Below are 22,505 nucleotides of genomic sequence, written 5' to 3'. Positions count from 1 at the left end.
AGGTGACCCCTGTATTACGGGAGAGGAGGATTGCATTCCTAGAAGATGGTCCATATCACGATTTTCCATAACGCAAGGCCGTGTCATTGGTGCATGCATAAAGTAACGAGTTGAAAAAAGATAAATTTTGTGTTTACTTATTTACTCCTTTCTCACATAAGTTCCATGAGAGCTAATTTTATTCCACATCTCAAAATTTTGGGTAGTCATTTGCAAATTTCTGTTACCCAAACGGCCATAATGCAAGGATCACCTGTACTGATAAACAGGCATTCAGTATTCAGGCCATCTCAGTTTGGATTCTTACAGTTACTGTTTGATTGGCTTCCGTTCTAATGTGCTTTCCTTTAGAATGCAGATCCAGACAACCCAAACTGCAACGGGATTGATGGAGTGTTGGAGGGCTATTACCAGAGCCTGCGCAGAGTGCAACTTTATGGACCAACCAACTTTGCTCCAGTCATTAATCAGGTCGCCAGGTCAGTTGCTCTGATCATAGTAAGCCCGGCATGTGTATATCATTCAAATCAATTACTTTATCTTTTCTGGCAGAAAAGCACAGAAAATCCCTAAACACCTATTGAAGCTCCCAGAGTTCTTATTGGTTTAATCTTATCTACTTAGACAGTCAAAATGAATGTCAGCAATTATTCAGATAAAAACATCAGTATGTTGCAATGTTGGTACATTATAAATTACTTGCTTAAGGATCCTGTTACACAACTGAAAGAAAGTACAGATGTTGTGCCTTCTTTCATGAGTATTTTGGTCACACTGGCCACTTGATGAGAAGGAAAAATCAACCTTACACAATGAAGGAAGAGCAAATTTCTGGAACTAATAATATTGGTTCTTCCATGACAATAATACAAAGTCTAGCCCTTGCCCAGACCACAGGCATCTCAAGCCATTGTTGACAGAGGGAAATATTTCCCACTGTTGCCCACACTAAACAAATGATATAGTGATGGAAATGCATTGAACGCCATTCCCATCCTTAAATTAGTTCTAAGTGAGTTAACAGCATGAAGTTCTACCTCCATGTGATGATGTTAGTTATCAGAATGGTGCAGAGATATTCTGTGCTTGCTTAGGGGTCCATCTTGGTCTACACACTCACTGGAATGTTCATCTATGTTTCCTAATCACTCAGTAGTCATCTAGTTTTCAGTGGAGTGGTCAGTCCCAACAATGCTGCAGGCAGCATCATCTCCAAGGTTCTCCAGACTGACAAGGCATGTGTGGCCCGTGGTGTAATCGCCACTTACCCACTGGTCTATGCTTTGGTGAATGATAATCCCTTATCTACTGCTGTTCAAAACACAATCCTAAATCTATGTCTGAGTGACTACTATGGCAATCCCGTAATTTTGTAGGGCCACTCTGACTTCTAGCTCATGAATGTACAACACACAGAAGGAAATATTCAGGTTGTGCTGCTTGACAAAGAGATAGTGAGTAACACTGCACTAACCAACATGTGTTTGTTTTGTAGGTGTGCGGCACCAGTGACTGATGGCTCCCAGTATTTTGTGTTGTTGATTATCACGGATGGGGTGATCTCAGACATGGTACAAACTAAAGAAGCCATTGTTAATGTGAGTGGCAAAGACTGGGAAATTAAGTTTAGTATCCTTTGATCAAACTGGTTAAGTAGGCTTTGCAGATGGAGATAGGTTAGTGACTTGAATATATGAATTAGGAGCAGGAGTAGGCCACTCGGCCCCTCAGGCTTGCTCTGCTATTTTGTGTTTCCTTATGACACCTAAAAAATTCCAGTTGGTTATTGGTAATTGGTGTAATATTGTCACATGTACCAAGATACAATGAAAAACTTTGTTTTGCATGCCATCAAGGCAAAACATTTCAAAACATATGTACATCGAGGTAGTGCAAAGAGAAAAGCATTAACAGAATGCAGAATATAGTGTTACAGTTGCAGAGAAAGTGCAGTGCAGGTAGACGATAAGGTATAAGGGTCACAACGTGGTAGATTGAGAAATCAAGAGTTCAACTTTATCGTACAAGAGGTCTGTTCAAGAGTCTTATAACAGCAGGGTAGAAACTGTCCTTGAACCTGGTGGTACATGTTTTCAAGCTTTTGTATCTTCTGCCCAATGGGAGAGGGGAAAAGAGAGAATGACCGAGGTAGGAGGGGTCTTTGATTATGCTGGCTGCTTTCCTGAGGCAGCAGGAAATGTAGACAGAGTCCATGGAGAGGAGGCTGGTTCTCTTGATGGACTGAGCTGTGTCCACAACGCTCTGCAGTTTCTTGCCATCCTGGGCATCAATGCCAACTCTCAGAGCAATCCCATGACCCCCACTTTACTCCCTGTAACCTATTCTGTCACGCATTCCGACCAATACTCCCCAGATCCTCCCACCAGCCATCCAGACAAGGGACAATTACAATTTGACAATTTACAATTTACAACTCCATACAGACAGCACCAGAGTTCAGGACCGAACCTGGGCCCTTGGAGCCATGAGACAGCTGTACTATCTGCAGCGTCTCTGTGCCGCCCATGGCTGATTTAGAAGATACAGAACTTTAGTATTGTCATTTGTTGTCTCATTTGAAAGGCAGCACTCGTCTGGTTGAGGGGGAAACTAATTAAATAGGCTTGCAGCTCACCTGGCAATATTGAAAGCATGAAGGTCTGGCAGTGTCCAAATCAACACTCATCCCTCAGCTAGCCTTACTTAAAATAGTATAGTCATTTGTCTTGTTGTTTATAGAATCTAGCTGCGTACAACTTGACTGTCAAGTTTGCCGAGTGCAGTTCAAAAGTAATTCATTGACTATAAAATGTTTTTGGACACCATGCCTTACTCATATCAAAAGTGAAAGTACATACTTTACACCTGAAAAATGGCTACATTTCCATCAAATCTTTAGGCTTAAGTGTGCATTGGAAAGTCAGGCTAATGGACTATTAACTGGAGTTTTTCAGCATGAATCCAGTTTTGATGTTCCATTCCAGACTTTGGCCTTTCCATTTGGGAGACTGAAGTATTAATCTGACTACCTCAATTATTTAAGGGAAAGCAAACAGGGAAAAGGTGTGTGTCATAGTGCTAAAATACGACCCAGTCCAGGAGTCTCACTGACAGATGTTAGGGAGTGCTTCATCTATGATCAAAGGAAGTTAGAAGTAGAGAGACATATTATTAATTCAAAAGAATCTCCAGAACATATCTAGGATACCGCAGTTGTACAGAGACAGGTAAGATCATAAAGCCTATGGTAAACAACTAAACAACCAAGTATTCAAAGTCAAGAATGCCCTTGATTCTTCTACCCCTTCTTGGGCAATCCCTCAAGATCAAGGATATCTTACTTCCACTCCAGTTGCATGGGTTGTGTGGTGACTTGAGAAGTCAGTGTGGGATCCACAGACTCTACCATAGGTAGCAGGATTTGTGTGGTGGGGCAAGTGAGTGTGTCATTTGTGATGTGTTGTGTTCTTTCCACCACTTACCCTGGGCTTCCATCTGTTACTGATGCATGGACTCAAAAGAGTTCAAAACCATCCTGAATGCTCCTTCTTCACGTTGAGCAGGTGAGGGCCAGTGATTCCCAAAAGTAAATGAGGATGTTGTATGCTTCAAGAAGGCTTTCAGCACACCCTTGAATCTGTCCCTTTGTAGACCTCCCGTTCCCTTCCCATGACAGAGCTTGGAATAGAATGTTTCAGGGCCTGGTGTTAGGCATGTGAATGACGTGGTCTATCCAACAGGGCTGACTGAGCCTCATTGGGGCATCGGTGTTGGGGAGATTGGTATGTGAGAGATCACTGATGTTGGTTCACTTATCCTTCCAGTGGATTTGGAGGATTTTATGGAGACAGCATTGGTGGTATTTTTCCAGTGCTTTGAGATGCCTGTTAGATGTAGTCCAGGACTCAGAACATACAGGAGGGCAGGGATCACTGCTGCCCACTTGACCATGTGTTTTATGTCAGGCTTGAAGTCTTGATCTTAGGGTCATAGAGTCATAGAGCACAGAAATGGTCCCTTCGCCCGCTACTCCCCCATGTCCATGCTGACCATCAATTACTCATCTGCACTATTCCCATTTACAATCCCATCCTCAAACATCCTTTTCACCTGTCGGTCAAAAACCAGTTTGGTGCTCCGATGACATTGGCAAATTTCATTATCAATGTTTACCTTTGCTGAGAGGGAGCTCCTGAGATATGGGAAATAGTCCAAATTTTCCAAGTTCATGTCATTCTGTTGGAAGGTAGTGCTGTTCAGTGGGAACATCTTGGTAGAACCCCTTTTTTTGTAGATGCTGAGTGTAAGGCCCATCTTCTCTGCTTGAGTGAATGGGTCCAAGCCTCAAGGAAAAGAAACCACAATATTCTGCACACCACCCATTCCCCTGCTCAAGACACAGTGAGCAGTAGGAAGAAGGAAAGACTTCAGTTTATGGGCTACATCATAGAAATGTGGGATGAAGTATATTTAAAAAAGCTAATAGCTTGCTTGTCTTTGAATCAAGGAACTAATACATAAAATAGAGGAAGTTTTGCTCTACGTATGACAAGCCCTGATCAGACAACCCTCTGAAGTACACTGCTGGGCAACACATCTCAGAAAAGGGTATATTCAAAGAAAATTGTGTGCAGATTAACCAATGCTCTAACGATTAAATTATGAGGAGGGATTATAGTATCTGTTTTTATTTATTTTTGTAATATATGTTGACTGATTATATGATTGACTTCTTAGAATTTTGATGTAATTGATAGGCTAGATTCAAAGAAACCTTTTCTAAAGACAGGGATCAGGAAACTCCTGGCTTGTGTTTTGTAAATGGTGGAAAGGCCTTGGAGAGTCAGGAGGTGAACTGTTCACTACTAAGTGCCTAGCCTTAGACATGGTACTGTAACCACAGCATGTTGCTTGGTTGGTACTACTGCTTCCCTTAATTGTTAGTCCCAATTCTAAGAAGCTATCACTATAAGGAGCTCATGGGAGGAAATAGATCAGGAAAGCATGTGGTGAAGAAATACTCTGAGCAACTTCAATTTAAAGTTAAAACTGCAAATGGTTCCACAACTTTTCTCTCCTCTTTGCTTCCTTGTTTAAGAATTTGGGTCAAAATTGTAATTTAATGACCTCAGTGTAACACCACTGCACCAGAATTTCTCTTCGGAGGACAGATTTGGTGAATGGAAGAACAACTAGAGGTGCTCAGTCCTTTTATTACACAATTTGGGTACACATTCAGAAAATACCTAATTGGACCTAAAACATCAACATTTGGGAAGGTTAAATTCTTTAGAACGGAAAGAAGTAAAATATTTAGGTCTAATTTTAACTTAACACTCCCCAGCGGGAATGTGATAACTTCCGGTCAGATGTCTATTGTCTTCAATATTGAGTAAAATTGGATGAAGCATAAAACAGGTCTTTGACTTGAACAAGTTCTGGTTGTGCTGGGTGCATTTGGTTCAAATCAGATTCAAAGCCACGTGTGGTTTTATTTTCAGGCAATTGGCCATTATCAACTAATCATTCCCACATTGACTTAACCCTCATAAATAGGAGGCAGAGTTCAATGGGTGGGGTCACCATCTGTTTCCAGTCAGGCCACTGAAATAATAGATTTCATAAGTAACAAGTGAAGATGGCTTCTTATATGGAGATGAAGCATCAGTTTAAAAGTAAGAAGGAATCAGATTTTATAAATATAGAATAATAATCAAAGGTTAAGAGTGAATCTCTTTCTGTATTGGAATTATTTCTGTTATGTTGGATATTTTGTTGAAATATGTAAAAGGAAAGGCTTGGCTTACCACAACCAGTTTTGAAACTTTATTCCTGCAAAGACAGATACAGGTAGCCTTTGTGCTCCATGTCATCGGTGTAAGGTTATGAACACTTGAAGCAGAAGGTAATCACAAGTTCACTGAGTGAAAATTTTTGTTAGTTAATTGGGAAATAAGAAAATCAGTACTGTATTTCTCATAGACAAAATGCACATCATGAACTGATGGTTGGTGCAGAATAAGCCAGGGGGCAAAGGTTTTTTTTAATTCATTCCCAGAATGTGGGATTTAACATGCTAATATCCCTAACATGAGAAGGAGCTTGTGAGCTGCCTTCTTGAACCACAGTAGAGATTCAATGCAACTAAAGCAACTGGATTTGCGTGGAACTGCAGCCACACGAAGGTCAGACTAAATAAGGATACAGCATTTCTTCATTAAAGGACATGAATGAATCATATGGATTTTTATTAGGATCTGATGTAATAACTTTTATTGTGCCTGCTTTTTTATTTACAGATTTTTAAAAATGGGTTCAAGTTCTCAAAATGCCATTGTGGCACTTAGTATCATATTCTCTGGTTTACTAGTCAATAATGCAATTGCTATAATACCCATAATTTAATATTTTAGCAGAACAATTAAAATAAACAAGAATTAAGTTTAAAACATCAATTAATTTTCATGCCTAGCTGTGGTTTGTATGAAAATCCTATGGAAGACGGGATTACTTATACTGCCTCATCTTCGAATTAAACAGGCTTCAGTGCTTCCAATGTCAATCATCATCGTTGGAGTGGGACCTGCGGAGTTTGATGGTGAGTATTTCTTCAGCATCTATGGAGTCACTGCAGAAAATGTACTGAGTTCACCTGTTGTTATGAGCAGGTTCCAACCGTGTGAAGGAGATCACATCAACTGGTTGATGTTCTGACAGATCTTTCAGGAGACTTTTACAGAGCCACTGACATTTATTGTAACATATTTCCACCTTTTTAGGGTCAACCTTCCATCCATCCACCAGGAACCCTGTGAAAGATAGGTCTCAGTTAGAGTTTCGTTTACTAAGAGTGCCCCACAGTTGTATAATATCTTGTCATTTGCCCCTTTGTACAGGATGCCTCAGCACTGAGAGGCAGTGGAAATCCAATTCAACTTTATAAATTAAGCGACCAAGTTTTTTTGCAAATTGGTTGCCTAACCTTCCTCCGTACTTCAGTGGACAGGAATTTGAGCATGCCCAATCAAGAGACAACCTCTGCCCATTTTTCAACCCCATCGAATTTAAATCTGAAATCCACAGATAGCTCTTTCAGTAAGGATTTCTGAGCATTATCACCTGGGAAAGATGTCTCACCTCAGGCCCTTCTATATTTCACAGAATCCCGTCGCTAAACCTCCTGTACAAAAAAATCTTATAACTGCTGCAAAATATTCTGATTCATAGAACATAGAACACTACAGCACAGTACAGGCCCTTCAGCCCACAATGTTGTGCTGACATTTTATTCTGCTCTAAGATCCATCTAACCCTTCCCTCCCACATAGCCCCCTATTTTTCTATCATTCATGTGTCTATCTAAGAGTCTCTTAAATGTCCATTTACATTAGCTTTAGTTATTTTTGTTTTTAATGCATACATTTATTTTTCCAATTTTCTCCTGCCATGCCCTGAAAATGGCAGTGATGTGGCTGTAAAGTCCTAGGTCAACAGCAGTCCTCTGCTGCCTTTCCTGCATGGTCATCTTAGATTTCTCCAGGAGTGTCGCTGTTGCAGATACTTGACTTGAGGAGCACTATGAACACACTCAGTGCTATTTTAACTCACCAGCAAGGACATTTCCCCTCCCCACCTGAGCCTTAACACGTGGACCAGTGTTCTGAAATCAACTACCAGCATGGACCATGGATTCAATCTCAGACTGAAGTATGAACCATGGCTCACCATCATGCCAGGTTGATCATTGGCCTCCTTAGCTGTCAGAGAAGGGCCTGGATATGTTTTATTCCCATCATTGTCAACAGTAGCGTTCATACCTCTCAGTGTAGGCTTCAAATTCACTTGTAATCTGATATGCAGGCACTTCGGTGCAATACTGGAGGTGGGCTACATTGTCAGGAACATTTCCAGTACGAGATACACAGCAGATGGGTGATATGCAGGGTCTGCACTATCCCCTCCAATGGTTCTAGTGTAAAGGTCCAACCTCCTTCAGAATTGGACCTCACGTAAATATTTTAAGCCCGGAAATGGGGTGGGGTGCAGTGGCAGAATGCAACTTTGAACCAACTAGAAGGCAGGTCCTCGGCTGGGGGAGTACTCTGATGGGTGGCTGCTGAATATTCATGTCGCATTCAGCAGAGTGTTATTTTGTTGTACACTGTGATGCCTTTGAAATGCTAACTGCAGCATCGAGAAACCAATAACCTCACAAGAATTCTCTCCATTGTGGGCTCCAACAGACATTCAAGTTGTAGGACACTGAGTTCCTTGGAATGAAGGTCAGTGACGACTGGTGTGCCGCAAGGTTCGGTGTTGGGACTCTTGTTATTCGTTATTTTTATATATATATGACTTGGATGCAAATGCACAAGGCTTGATCAGTAAATTTGCGGATGACACAAAATTAGGAGGTGTTGTTGATAGTGAAGAAGGTTATCGTAGATTACAGGGGGATCTTGATCAGTTAGGGAAGTGGACCGAGGAGGGCAAATGGATTTCAATACAGATAAGTGTGAGGTGATGCATTTTGGAAAGTCAAACCAGTGTAGGACTTATACTATGAATGGCAGGGCACTAGGGAGTGTAATGGAACAGAGGGACCTAGGAGTACAAGTGCATAGTTTGTTGAAAGCGGCATCACAGGTAGACAGGGTGCTGAAAAAGGCATTTAGCACACTGGCCTTCATCAGTCAGGGCATTGAGTTTAGGAGTTGGGATATTATGATGCAGTTGTATAAGTCGTTGGTGAGGCTGCACTTGGAGTACTGTGTACAGTCTTGGTCGCCCTGTTATGAGAAAAACATGGTTAAACTGGAAAGAGTGCAGAAAAGATTTACAAGGACGTCACCAGGACTAGAGGGCCTGAGTTATAAGGAGAGGTTGGCCAGGCTAGGTCTTTATTCCTCGGAATGTAGGAGAATGATGATGACCTTATAGAGGTTTATAAAATCATGAGAGGCATAGATAAGGTGAATGGTAGCAGTCTTTTCCCCAGGGTAGGGGATGCCAGAACTAGGGGGCACAGATTTAGGGTGAGAGGGGAAAGATTTAAAAGGGACTTTGAGGGGCAACTTTTTCAGATAGAGGGTGGTGAGTATATGGAAGAACTGCCAGAGGAAGTGGTTCAGGAAGGTACAATAGAATCATTTAAGAAGCACTTGGATAGGTACATGGAGGGGCGAGGTTCAGAGGAATATGGGACGAACACAGGAAATTGGGACTAGATAGGTTGGCATGGACTTGTTGGGCTGAAGGGCTTGTATCCGTGCTGTATTGCTCTATGGTTCTATGACAGTGGAAACCACTGCCTCAGTCATAGGAGATCTTCCGATAAATTTGGGGCATTACATTCTCCATGATATTCCTGTCCATTTTGACATGCAGGATGCCAGATTTTAATTACACTTGGTAAACAAGTTTGGAAGATATATTTGTAATGCTGAAGTAACTGAACGCTGTTATTTTAGGCTGGCACTTAATTTTCAATTAGTCATTGTGCCAGTGTTTATTTTGTTCTCCTAACACCATTATTGGTCTATAGGTTTTCCAATGGGAATTTAGCTCTGAATTATTTGAGAAGGGAGAACCTGTGGATAATGTGAGGCAGCATGAAAGATGATCTGTATCCACCTCAAATGTATCTGCAAATTGAGGTAGTCAGACATCCCTTCAGCAGATATTTGGTGATAATGGAGGTTCTACCTCACGTAGCTGGGACGACAGACCCCGTGGTATTGCTGGTATGTTTGGGTGCTTAATGCAGTGTTAGATGGTTCTCTAGAAGTCCTCCAATCAACCCTTGTAATGCTCTTGCTGAAAGAAGGCTAAAGGAGGCCAATGTGATCTCATGCAGAGCAACAAGACAGGGTAAAACAGTTTCATTGGTTGCAACAGCATCCTCAGTCAAAGTCAAAGTCGAGTTTATTGTCATATGCACAAGTACATGTATACAGAGGTGCAATATAAAACTTACTTGCAGCAGCATCACAGGCACATAGCATTAGAGTCACAACATTCACAAGAGAAACATAAACATAAATTCTACAAGATTACATAAGACAACACAATTAGAACAAAAAAAATAAAGCCCATTGAAGTGCAAAGTGATCATAGTGTTGCTATACTGAGGTACTGATTAGGGTTGTGCAGGTTGGTTCAAGAGCCAATTGGTTGAAGGGAAGGAACTGCTTTTGAACCTGGTGGTGTGGGGCTTCAGGCTTCTGTACCTCCTGCCTGATGGTAGCTGTGAGAAGACGGCATGGCCCGGATGGTGGGGATCTTTTATAGATGTTGCCTTCTTGACACAGCACCTCATGTAGATACTTTCGATGGTGGGGTTGGAAAATGCATCCAAAGCTTTCTTGCAACATTGCAGACAATAACAACCCATTGTGCCCTAAAATGTGGCTGCAGCTCCTTGCAGGCTGTTACAATACTGACCCTTGGGACACTTCCATATGGGGCTAACAGCTGAATGGTCAGAGGTGAATGCTGGACAGACTAAGATATAAGAGTGGAGTTGGTGCTAACTTATTTGCTGATTATCATAAGTTAGGTGCAGGCAGGATTACCACTGATAAAAACAGAATATTACGAAGTAATTTTAAACTGGGAACGATTAAAGGGATTGTAATAATAAGGTTTTTCATTCCTCCAATTAATTTGTCTTGTTCCTATGCAAATCTCCCAACTTCCTGTGCATTATTGCCACTGTAACTTCTCACAATGCTTCCTGCATTTAGTTGGGAATTGGGGATGAATAAAGACAAGTCGTCCTTGTTGACTATCAATAAGGAAAAGCAATCTGCCTTTGAAGTTCACTGATAGCCTGGAAGCAAACCCTGTTTGGTGTCTTCCTCTCCTCCCTAGAGCAGCAGGTATAATCAGCTGCCAGCTTGTGCACAAGTAGCAGCGAGTTTTTAGACTTTTTAATTAGATTTGTTGGTTTCAAGCCCGAGGCTGGGGCACTGTTTCAGCAGCAGCTTTCACATGAGAATAGAGCAGTAAGGTGCTATTTTTTGCTTGTCAATTTAGTGTGACTGTTTTGATGAAAGGGTAGTCAGCTTGGCTGCCTTCCAGCCAGACTCTCTTCTACATTTACAGGTATGACTGACAGCCAATACAGGACTCCAATTAATCTACAACCTGTGAAGGATAACCTGTCTTGGCTCTCCATCCAATCTGCTGTTCATGTCCTCTCCGTCCACAGTTGGGTGGGGCTAGCCTACAGGGAATTCTGCTGAAAAAAAATTGTTTGATTGTTACAAATATAAGTTGGAGGTAAAAACAGGAGTTCTAGAAAAATAGCGCATTCTCCGTGTTGTTTGTGGCGTTAGAAACCTGCCATTCTGCATTCACTAATTGCAAATGGGGAGGGTTGAGCTGGAGAAGATCCAGCAGAGATTCACCAGAAGTTTGCCTGGGATGGAGCATTTCAGTTATGATGAGAAACTGCATACTCTGGGTTGATTTCCATTGGAGCGGAGGAGGCTGAGGGGAGACCTGATAGAGGTGTACAACGTTATAAGGGGTACAGGCAGGTAGATGGTAGGAAACCTTTCCCCACTAGAGGACATAAGATTACATTCAGGAGGAGGAGGTTTAGAGGGGATTTGAGGAAGAACCTTTTCACCCAGAGGGTGGCTGGAATCTGGAACACACTGCTTGAGTAGGTTCTCTTATGACATTTAAGAAGTATCTAGATGAGCACTTAAATTGCCGAGCCATAGAAGGCTATGGACTAAGACCGGGTAAATGGGATTATTGTGGATGGTCGCATGTGTAGGTCATTCAGCTCTCATGCCTGTTCTACAATTCAATAGCTCGACTCTACTTTCATGCTCTAACTCCATACACTTTGATTCCCTTAATATCTAAAAATCTACCGTGTGTGTGTGAGTTACATGATGTACAGATGGGTTTCAAATCACCGTGTGCTCTGGTTAAACATTTACTGACACTCACTCCCCAAACTGGTGTATAATTTGCAGTGGGTATCATAAGAAACCCGATGATTGGAACATAGCACTTCACCTGGGGACAGTGATCATAAAAATGATGTTCCCTGAATAAGAATTTGAAGAGAAACAAAGATATTAAAGGTGATAATTTTCTGTTCAAAAGTTTGATTTTCAGGAGACGTGATCGTTTTCCCCTAAGCCTCCAGACTACGTTGTTTAACACCAGCCATTTGTAATACACTTATCACTTGGTCAAGAACTGCAATTCTATTAAGATAGGAGAGGAGATGCCATCAAGTTTAAATTAGTTGTACTTGCTGTGCATCTCCAGTCGCTGTCACTCTGTGAGCAGCAGGTTGGGTTGTGGGCCTTAATGTACAACATCCAAATATGTTGCCCAATGGAAATCTCATAACATGACAGGAGGGAACCGGAGCTCACAGGTGGTCCAAAGCAAGCTTGTTTGGTCGTTTCCACAAGTACCAGCTGAATGTGTTTCTTATTGTCCCGTGAGGCCCTCAGCTTAAGGTTGTCTCCATGGTGTCGCTGAGTAGTCCTGAATGACGTCTGCTTTGTCGTCTGTGTCTCTAGGTCTGTGTGGAATTCCTTCTCCCTGAGTATTGCCTTTTAATAGATGTGCAGTAACTTCTCGCTTCATTTACCAAAGTATTTAACAAATCTAACATAAGTAGAGAAGTTTACTCTCCAACAATTAGAATTTTTTTTTAACTGATGCCTGCTACATAGACCTTCAGTTTATCTTGTTTCACTCTTCTGTCTTGGAGAAGGCATCTATGAAAGTGCTTTGATAATAAGGGAAAATAGTGGTCCATAACTTAAAAAACACATAAATATCAGATCATTAAGAGAACATTAAGGAAGAGGCTGGGGAATTCTTTTAGCTAGGAGGAGAATTTTATCCTCCCACTACCCCTGCCTCTCTCCCCCATTCCCTCCCAACAAAATTTGGTGTGTTTGTAAATATGTTGAAAATTAAAACCTGTTTCTGGTTTTAAAAGAGGCAGAATAGTACTTAATATCCACACTGCTTCCAGGAGCTGCCTTGGTTATGGAAATATTACAGTGAGACTATATCATATTGCTCTTTGATCGGTGGAGGTATCCTGGAACTGTTGGTTCCAGAAAGCAAGTGCCAACTGATTCCAGTTCCTCACTCCCTCCCCCTTTCAATTGCCTACCAATAGACAACTTTGATCCCTTCCTCAAACACTTGGAATCAATACCCTTCCCGACTTTCTGATGAACCATTGGCAGCCCATCCATTTCTACACCCATCCTTCCATCTGCAGAGTTCACCCCAATACCTACATTTCTTCTGTCTGCAGGATCTATGTCCTTGCCCTCACCAAATGACCAACCCTCCAATGGATTCACACAGCCACAGCCCACATTAGCTCTGCCTCCTTCTCTGCTCCCTCACTGCCATTAAATTCAATGGGACGTGAAGGAAACCTGTTGTTCCTCCACCCTGGCCTTCAAGTTAATATCAGAGGCAAAATACAGGGAACTCTAGTGGAAGCAGAGTGCCCTAACAGCTTCTGTATGGAAACGAGATGAGTATTTGAAGAACAATAAAGAAGTTCAGAATAAAGGGGACTGGTATTGAACTTAATTATTAACCTGAAAAATTCTATTAACAGGTTTACTCGGATATAAAGACCTTGTGTCCTCTGAGATTGATCTCCATTGGTTGTAAAAAACCTCCCTGCTTCCATCAGCTCATTCATGGTTATTTTTACACTTGTATACCTTGCTACTGGCTTGCAAGATCCATCAAGCTTACCCTAAATTTGGACACAGCTGATACCCAGAAAAATACCATGGTCCTGATAATTAGTGAATTGATTCTTGATTGACTTTCTTGGCTAAGGTGTACTGCTTCTAGCAGAATGCTGATACCTACTGCTGCTTTTGCTCAAAGCAAGAATCGAACCTGCTTTTCACTGGCTTCCAGAAATCAGCAGGGCAGCATTCACCTACTGAGGTATTTAGAGAAGACTCAGTCCATGTAACTGAGTAAGAAGAGCTGGCGACGTTTTGAGCCACACTGATCCCTTACTTTACTTTTGGAAAAAGTATTCTGTTTATTTTGCTTGAACAGTCTGAAGAGAATTCAGTGATATGTTCTAAAAATGTATTGAACTCCTGGGGCACAAAATTCAAAAGTCCCCAGTGAAGGGCAAGAGTTAATGATCTGTGAAGGTATCAACCATAGTCGTGCTTAATGCTAATTATGACTGCAGCATCCAATCAGTATGAACCGATTGGTACTTTGTTGGCAGGAAACTTCAGCAGGGTCGAACTATGAGGAACCAGTTAAAACAAGCCTGCACTGCTTAAGGTTGGTCTTCACCTCTCAAAAGGGTAGTGCATTGTTAGTTGGATTAGATACCACCCAGCATCTTTCAGCTGATACCAGCCTGGGTAACTGTGAAGAAGTCCATAGATCCCTCAAGGTGTATGGTGTGTTGGCCTACATTAGTCGGGCTATTGGGTTCAAGAGCTGCGAGGTAACGTTGCAGCTCTATAGACCTCTGGTTAGACCACACTTGGAGTATTGTGTTCAGTTCTGGTCGCCTCATTAAAGGAAGGATGTGGAAGCTTTAGAGAGGGTGCAGAGGAAATTTACCAGGATGCTGCCTGGATCAGAGAGAATGTCTTATGAGGATAGGTTGAGTGAGCTAGGGCTTTTCTCTTTGGAGAGAAGGAGGATGAGAGGTGACTTGATAGAGGTGTACAAAATGATAAGAGGCATTGATTGAGTGGACAGTCAGAGACTTTTTCCCAGGGCACCGATGGCTAGCACGAGGGGGCATAATTTTAAGGTGATTGGAGGAAGATATAAAGGGGATGTCAGGGGTAAGTTTTTTTACACAGAGTGGTGGGTGTGTAGAGCGCACTGCCGACAGAGGTTGTGGGGGCAGGTACATTAGGGACGTTTAAGAGACTCGTGAGTGATAGAGAAATGGAGGGCTCTGTTGGAGGGAAGGGTTGGATAGATCTTAGAGCAGGACAAAATGTTGGCACAACATTATGGGCCAAAGGGCCTGTATTGTGCTGTAATGTTCTATGTCCTAAGTCAAGACCTACCATTCTGGACTAGGTAGAATGGGGAGATAATCCTGTATCTGCCAGAACATAGAACAGTACAGCACAGGAACAGGCCCTTCAGCCCACACAGCTGAACTAATTAAACTAGTAACTCAATGCCTAACTAAACTAATCCCTTCTGCCTACACAATTCACTCCATCCCACTGACTCACCAAGAAACAATCTCAGTCAGGATCCATATCTAGCATTTATATGCTGCACTGCATGCTGCCATTCCCTGCACCGCTGCAAGGCTCACACTCAAATTGTACAGTTTACACACATTTCCAACCACTCAGCCACACAACAGCCACAGCAGCCAATCAGGCAGCATGGTACTCATTGGTTATGGGGAGAATGTAAGAATCGTGGGAGCAGTCTAAAGATTGTGGGGGCGAGAGGGGAGGTGGTGTGGAGTGGTAAAGAAGTGATGAGGATGAGGGCCACAGTGAGGAAATCACGGGAGTTTGGGGGGGATGGAGTAATATAGCATGGAAACAGGCCCTTCGGCCCAACTTGTCCATGCCAACCAAGATGCCCATTAAGCCAAGCCAGTCCCATTTGCCTGCGTTTGGCCGACATCCCTCTAAACCTGTACCTGTCCAAATGTCTTTTAAATGTTGTTATTGTACCTGCCTCAACCAACTTCCTCTGGCAACTCGCTCCATATACGCACCACCCTCTGTGGGAAGAAGTTGTCCCTGAGGTCCTTTTTAAATCCAGTTTTAAAACCAGTCCTGATCCAGAGTTTCAACCTGAAACGTTGACAATTCCTTCCCTCCCACAGATGCTGCTCGACCTACTGAATTCCTCCAGCAGATTGTTTGTTGCTCCAGATTCCAGCATCTGCAATCTTTTGTGTCTCCCTTTTAAATCTTTCCCCTCTCACTTTAAACCCATGCCTTCTAGTTTTTGGTTCCCTTTCCCCGGGAAAAAGAGTATGTGCATTCAGCCTCTTTATGCCCCTCATGATTTTATACACCCTCAGTCTCCTACACTCCAATGAATAAAGTCCTAGCCTGCCCAACTTCTCCCTATATCCCAGGCCCTTGAGTCCTGTCAACATATCTCATAAATCTTTTCTTTACACTCTTTCCAGCTTAATGACATCTTTCCTACAACAGGTTAACCAAAACTGTACACAAAGCTCCAGGTGCGGCCTCACCAACACCTTGTACAACTGAAACATAACATCCTAACTACTATACTCAATGCCCTGACTGATGAAGTCCAGTGTGCCAAACGCCATCTTCACCACCAGTGATGCCTCTTTCAGAGAACTATGTACTTGAACTCCTAGGACCCTCTGTTCTACAATCTGTGTTCATGGCAGTGTAAAACACAGGTTTAAAGGGAAACATCCCTGCTCCTGCTTGTCACAAGTAGTGTTTAAATACTCTTGATGGGTTTCCCTCCTTTAGTTAAGCCCTCCTTTTACCTGTTGCATTTTGCACCATCTGGGAATCCCAGCCCACAGAAGATAAAAATCAAAATATTGTTAAGATGGCCATGTGATTTTTACCAAACCACTCACTTCTTGAGAGAAGATGACAACCTACCTTTTGTTCTGTTGGAAACACTCAACAGGTCAGGCAGCACCTGTGGAAGGAGAAGCAGCGTTAACTTTACAGGTCAAAAACCCTTCATCAGAACTTTGATCTATGACGTTAACTTTTTTTTCTCCTTCCACAGATGCAGCCAGACCTGCTGAGTGTTTCCAGCATTTTATTGCTATGGATTTGATTTTTTTTAGTAATTTTAGCTGTCAACTAAACTCAAGCTTACCTGTTCGAAGGGTTTAAAATGATCCCCAATTTTCTCTGTTTCTGCAAATCTCATTGAATTGAACAGTTCCCTTGTTGTGAATGATTTTACTGGACCTCAGTAAGTTTTGCTTGTGTCTTGGTTATTCCTTAGGCAACGTCTGCACCCACTCTTTGCTATCAGCTAGCCCGTCTTAATTGCTGCCACTCGTATTGGAAGGACGTAATACATGTTAAGGTGTTGTAGGCTCAGAGTAGCTCAAGATTAAGGCATCTGCCAGTCTCCATCACTGAAATCAGCATCCTTCCACCACCACAATAAAATGGCACTGCGCAAGGGAACTCAGTCAGTAGGAGAATGCATGAGATTGATGAGTTCACCCCTGTGGAATGTGGCACAATTTTGTTCATTAATGTTTATTTTGTGGTGACTTTTGCTTTTGTGTTGTGGGTGCAGTTACAGCTAGGAGAGTGAGTGACAGAGGAGCTGGGAGTTATGATGAAAGGGGTGTGGGGATTGCAATTACTGGTCAGAAAGGGGCTTGTCCACGTTATCGTCACTGTTCCTCTTCATCATCTGCCTCATCTGCAATCACTGGTGAGCTGATGGAAAGAACTAGTGATGGTGAGATCGTGCAGCACCATGAACCTTGGCAACCTTTCTCTGCTGGGTAATGTGGAACTCTTCCTGAGTAGTCCAGGCCAATGTCACAGCATCCCAATGAGCTGTTCTATCACATTTCATGCTTTTGGCTGTTTGCATGCTGTGCAATGGCTCATTGGCCATGCTGTCTGTGGTTAGTCCATGTTGGCCAATGTCCACCCTTTGATGTAACATGGTGACTCAAAGGCAGCTGGCACAGTGGACTGGTGCAGAATGGAGGCATTGTGACTTTTTCATTTTTCCTCACAAAACACAGGCAGTGAACTATGCAGGAAAATGCATAGTTTTGTATTTTCCTGCATAGCTCACTGTCTTTGTTCACACTGCAACTGGAGGGAATGGAATCCCTACTAGTTCCAGTGCAGGAGAAGGTTGAGCTGCAGCCTGCAAATGTGCTCAGCATGCAGTCAGTGGAGCCCTGCACCCGTGGGAAAATCTACAGCTCTCTCAAAGCTGTGTGCTCTCTTCTGCTTGTCTCTGGTGAGAAGGAAAAGCGATCATCTGTCTTTGAAAAGAGATTCTCTGTGACCTGACACAACGTTGCGCAGAGCTGCAAGACATTGCAAACATCTCCAACTGGAGATGGAAATGGAGGCAGATGGAGTTCAACCCGGAAAAGTGTGAAGTGATACACTTTGGGAGATTGAATTTGAAGGCAGAATACAAGGTTAATGGCAGGACTTTTAGCAGTGTGGAGGAACAGAGGGATCTTGGGGTCCAGGTTCATAGATCCCTCAAGGTTGCCGTGCAGGTCGATAGGGTTGTTAAGAAGGAGTATGGTATGTTGGCCTTCATTAGTCGGGGTATTGAATTCAAGAGCCGCGAGGTGATGTTGAAGCTCTATAGACCTCTGGTTAGATCACACTTGGAGTATTGTGTTCAGTTCTGGTCGCCTCATTATAAGAAGGATGTGGAAGCTTTAGAGAGGGTGCAGAGGAGATTTACCAGGATGTTGCCTGGATTAGAAGGCATGTCTTATGAGGATAGGTTGAGTGAGCTAGGGCTTTTCTCTTTGGAGAGAAGGAGGATGAGAGGTGACTTGATAGAGGTGTACAAGATGTTAAGAGGCATAGATCGAGTGGGCAGTCAGAGACTTTTTCCCAGAGTGACAATGGCTAACACAAGGGGACATAATTTTAAGTGATTGGAGGAAGGGATAAGGGGGATATCAGGGGTAAGTTTTTACACAGAGTGGTGGGTGCATGGAATGCACTGCCTGCAGAGGTTGTGGGGGGCAGAAACATTAGGGACATTGAAGAGACTCTTAGATAGACACATGAATGACAGAGAAAAGGGGGTCTATGTGGGAGGGAAGGGTTAGATAGATCTTAGAGCAGGATAAAATGTCAGCACAATATTGTGGGCCAAAGGCCCTGTACTGTGCTGTAGTGTTCTATGGAAGATGCCAGATACACAAATGTTCATTGTCATGGTCACCTTGACAACACCTGGCAATGGCAGCTTTCTGTTTGCTCCGAGTCATACAGCACAGAAACAGGTCCATCGGCCCAACTCGTCCATGCTGACCAAGATGCCCATCTAAGCTAGTCCCAGTTGTCTGTGTTTGACCCATATCCCTCTAAGCATTCCCTGTTTTTGAGATCACAGCTGTGGCTGCGGTAGATGGCACATCACTGAGGACGCAAGCAAGTACTGAAACTATATACACTTCCACAGCTTACCTTTATCCTTTTAAATGAGAGGCAGAACTTGGGGTGAGACTTGAAAAGTAGTTAGATTGAATTGGGATGGCTGCTGGTACATTGCAAAGTAGTTTCCATCCAGAGCTTCAGCTAATGTTTTTGGCTGCAAGAGTGGATCTTATGTTGGAATGGAATATTCCTCTGATTGGTGACTGGTGGTATACAGTAGTTTAACTGTCTATTGAGTTGGGGTGAATTTTTAATCTCTTTCAGCAATATCTTTGGTGCTATCTTCACTGTGACATTAATATAATTCTCTCCTGAAAGGTAGTCGGTTAATAAGAGAGAAACAGGTATGATATTGGGTGATCTTTGCTGGTAAAGGATACAACAAACATCCTCTATGAGGGGTTTTAATGGCTGTGGTCAGGGAGGGAGGGAAAGAAAATCCTTTCATTTACCCTGCTCTTTTACAGCAATGGAAGAGCTCGACGGAGACGAAGTTCGAATCTCCTCTCGGGGTCGTTATGCAGAACGTGATATTGTCCAGGTAATGAGTGTTCATGTTATTATATAACTAATGGAATGAGTGTTCAAATCCTGCATTTGAGAATTTGACACAATACAAAGGAGTTGGAGGAACTCTGTGGGACAGTGGGTGTTTCGGGTCGGGACCCTTCATTAGGACAGGCCAATCCTGATGAAGGGTCCCAACCCGAAACGTCGACTGTCCATTTCCCTCCATAGATGCTGCCTGACCCACTGAGTCCCTCCAGCGCCTTTGTGTGTTGCTTCAGGTTTCCAGCATCTCCAGTCTCTTGTCTCCATCTGAGAATTTGACCAAAACTTTTGGAGAAAGAGTTGGAGATATTCCTGGAAAGCAACCAAGAAATTTTGCTCGACCACTATTCTTTGAGACAGTCAAGAGTAAAGCAATGGCAGATCTGGCTGAAGGTGATAACGTATCAAAGCATGTTTCATTGAGAGAGCATTGGAGAATTTTGATCAAAGTATCATCAGGCTAGAGTAGTTGTAGATAAATTTTAGAATATTATAGCAAAGGACGCAATATAACCAAGTGTAAAAACTCCTAACCTAATGACAGCTATTAAACAGGACAATCCCAAGTGAGCTGGAAACAACTGCAAAGCCAAACAGTAATTAAACAATGGGAAGCCTTCAAAGAAAAGATGGCTCGGGTTGGTGTTAGGTGCATTGCCATAGGAGAATGGACTGACATCTAATGCTAGAGGCCCTTGAATAACTAAAGATAAAGAGATTTAAGAAAAGAGGAAGAAGGTTTTTAAAATTTGTATGTCGTATTATACAGAGCCAAAGCTAGACGGGATCCAAGAAAGGAGTAAGAAAGGCTTTTTGAGGATGAGTGGGCTGACATGAAAAGGGAAATCTTCTGTAAAGATATGAAGAATATTTGGAGTAGTCAAGGAAAGATGGAGCCAATTATAGACCCAAAAGGAGATAAACTTGTGGCTGAGAGCATGGGCCGTGGTGCAAAATGAGCATGCCATCTGCCTTTACCTGAGAACAGCATGCTGTCAACATAATAATAAGAGGTGGCAGTACAGTACTGATAGGACTAAATAAAGAGGTAGTGCTTAAAGGCAGCCCGGCCTCCAGTAGACAAGTTCCCACTCTGAGAACTAGGCTACTGAGGCAAAGGAAAAACAGAAATTGTGGAAGTGCTGGCCACAATCTTCCATTCCTCCTTGGATGTGGGGTTGGAAGATTGGATATGTTTCCACCTGTTTAAGAAAGGGAAGAGGGATGGACCTGCAAGCTGCAGGCCAGTCAGACTAAGATCAGGGATGGGAAGCTTTAGACACAGCAGTTGTCTACCTGGACTGAGATTGGTAACCCTTGAGGATTATGTTGGTGTCTCCAGGAATAAAGGTTTAATTTCCAGGCCACTGCTGCTTGTGTCTCAAGAAGAATAAACAGGGAATATTAAAATAATAGTTTTTTAAAAAATTATTTCCTTTGAGCAGCTATATTGGAGGAAGGGAAAATGGTGAGTAGAAATGCTAATGAGGATGCTGCATGACCTATGGTGAGAGTAGAAGGGAGGGGGAATGGTGAGAGTAGAAGCCAAATGATGAAACCTCCATGAAGATAGCTGAGAAAAATGGCAGCCCCAACTTGCCTCATGCCTCCCCGTGAAAACTTGGAGCTGAAGACTCAGCCGTTGTGCCAAGGTTCTCCTTGAATCCTCTACTGTGCAGTCTGGTGAACATGCTTGGGGAAGTGTGAGGTAGGAAGCTGGAAATACTGCTTCAGTGACAGCACCAAGTGAGCTCTTATCACAGGAGCTAAAGGAATTCAAGGCCAAAGAAATAATTCAAGCACAGAAATAAATGAAACATTGATGACCACTTTATTCAAATGTGTTTTAGACTCCTTTTGATGTATTAGTCACACCAATTTTACCTCCATTGCTATGACCTCTTTTTCAGTTTGTCCCATTCCGAGATTATGTTGATCGCTCTGGAAACCAGGTTTTGAGTATGGCTCGGCTTGCCAAGGATGTTTTAGCAGAAATCCCAGATCAGCTGCTCTCCTACATGAAGACAAGAGACCTAAAGCCACGGCCAGCCCCTCCCTCTTACACATCTGCCTCACAGCAATCATTTCACACAAGGATCTGAGGAAGTGCACTCTCTCTTTGATTGTTGTATTTATAGACTGCTTTTAATATAATTCCTATTGGAACTTCTATGTACACGTGTTTGAAAGAGAGAGAGAGAGAGGGAGGGAGACGGACAGTTGTTGAACTTGCCCCTGTTCCATTATACAAATATCGGCCATATTTATTCCAGCTGCTGATGTCATCGTGGTCTTCATGGGTGATTGAATGGAAATAATGGAAACTTGCTGGATGAGATCCATCTATCACTTCAGGTCTATGGCTTGGTTACAGCTATATCCTCCTTGTCTCTAACTCAGACAACATTTCATTCTGTGCTTTACTCTGTCCTGCTTTGAGCTGTCACAAATAATTACGCTCTCGTCCTCCAGTTGTCTGTAAATGAGCTTTCAATGTTTACACTGTGTTACTGTCATATTTGTTCAAACAGCAGTGGCAATGGTAACCACCATGTTGCTGCATCGTAAAGCTGGGTTCTATAATCGGTATTTGACAGAGGCAGTTGAGGAGGAATATCTTTGCTTTTTGATAAGTTAGTATTGATTTTGTATTTCATTGAGATCAATGTGTTCTGCAGAGCAGAGAAACCTTATGGGCGGGAAAGCAGACTTCCAAGTTTTTTTCAGCCTTGACTATAAACCTTGCAGACCAAATCCTCCTCGAGATAAACTTTGAAAGCACCAGCTCAGGCTTCAAAC

At 42.7% G+C, this 22,505-nt stretch overlaps 1 protein-coding gene across 6 annotated transcripts in view; it reads left to right on the top strand.

Moving 5' to 3' along the window:
- LOC127571321 (copine-9-like) overlaps window positions 1-22,094 on the top strand; it is a 324,183-nt gene extending 302,089 nt beyond the window's left edge. For all 6 annotated transcript variants that reach the window (XM_052017597.1, XM_052017598.1, XM_052017599.1 and 3 more), the window contains 5 exons: window positions 352-479; window positions 1,496-1,598; window positions 6,541-6,598; window positions 19,622-19,695; window positions 21,617-22,094. In XM_052017597.1, coding sequence (XP_051873557.1) covers window positions 352-479; window positions 1,496-1,598; window positions 6,541-6,598; window positions 19,622-19,695; window positions 21,617-21,808 — 555 coding nt within the window. In that variant the 3' untranslated portion in view covers window positions 21,809-22,094. The remainder of the gene's footprint in view (window positions 1-351; window positions 480-1,495; window positions 1,599-6,540; window positions 6,599-19,621; window positions 19,696-21,616) is intronic.
- Window positions 22,095-22,505: the final 411 nt, after the last annotated feature.

The sequence above is a fragment of the Pristis pectinata genome, chromosome 6, assembly GCF_009764475.1.
Source record: "Pristis pectinata isolate sPriPec2 chromosome 6, sPriPec2.1.pri, whole genome shotgun sequence".
In the NCBI taxonomy this organism is placed as follows: Eukaryota; Metazoa; Chordata; class Chondrichthyes; order Rhinopristiformes; family Pristidae; genus Pristis; species Pristis pectinata.
Note: the sequence above shows the minus strand (reverse complement) of the source record. Positions and strands in the feature narration are given on the sequence as shown.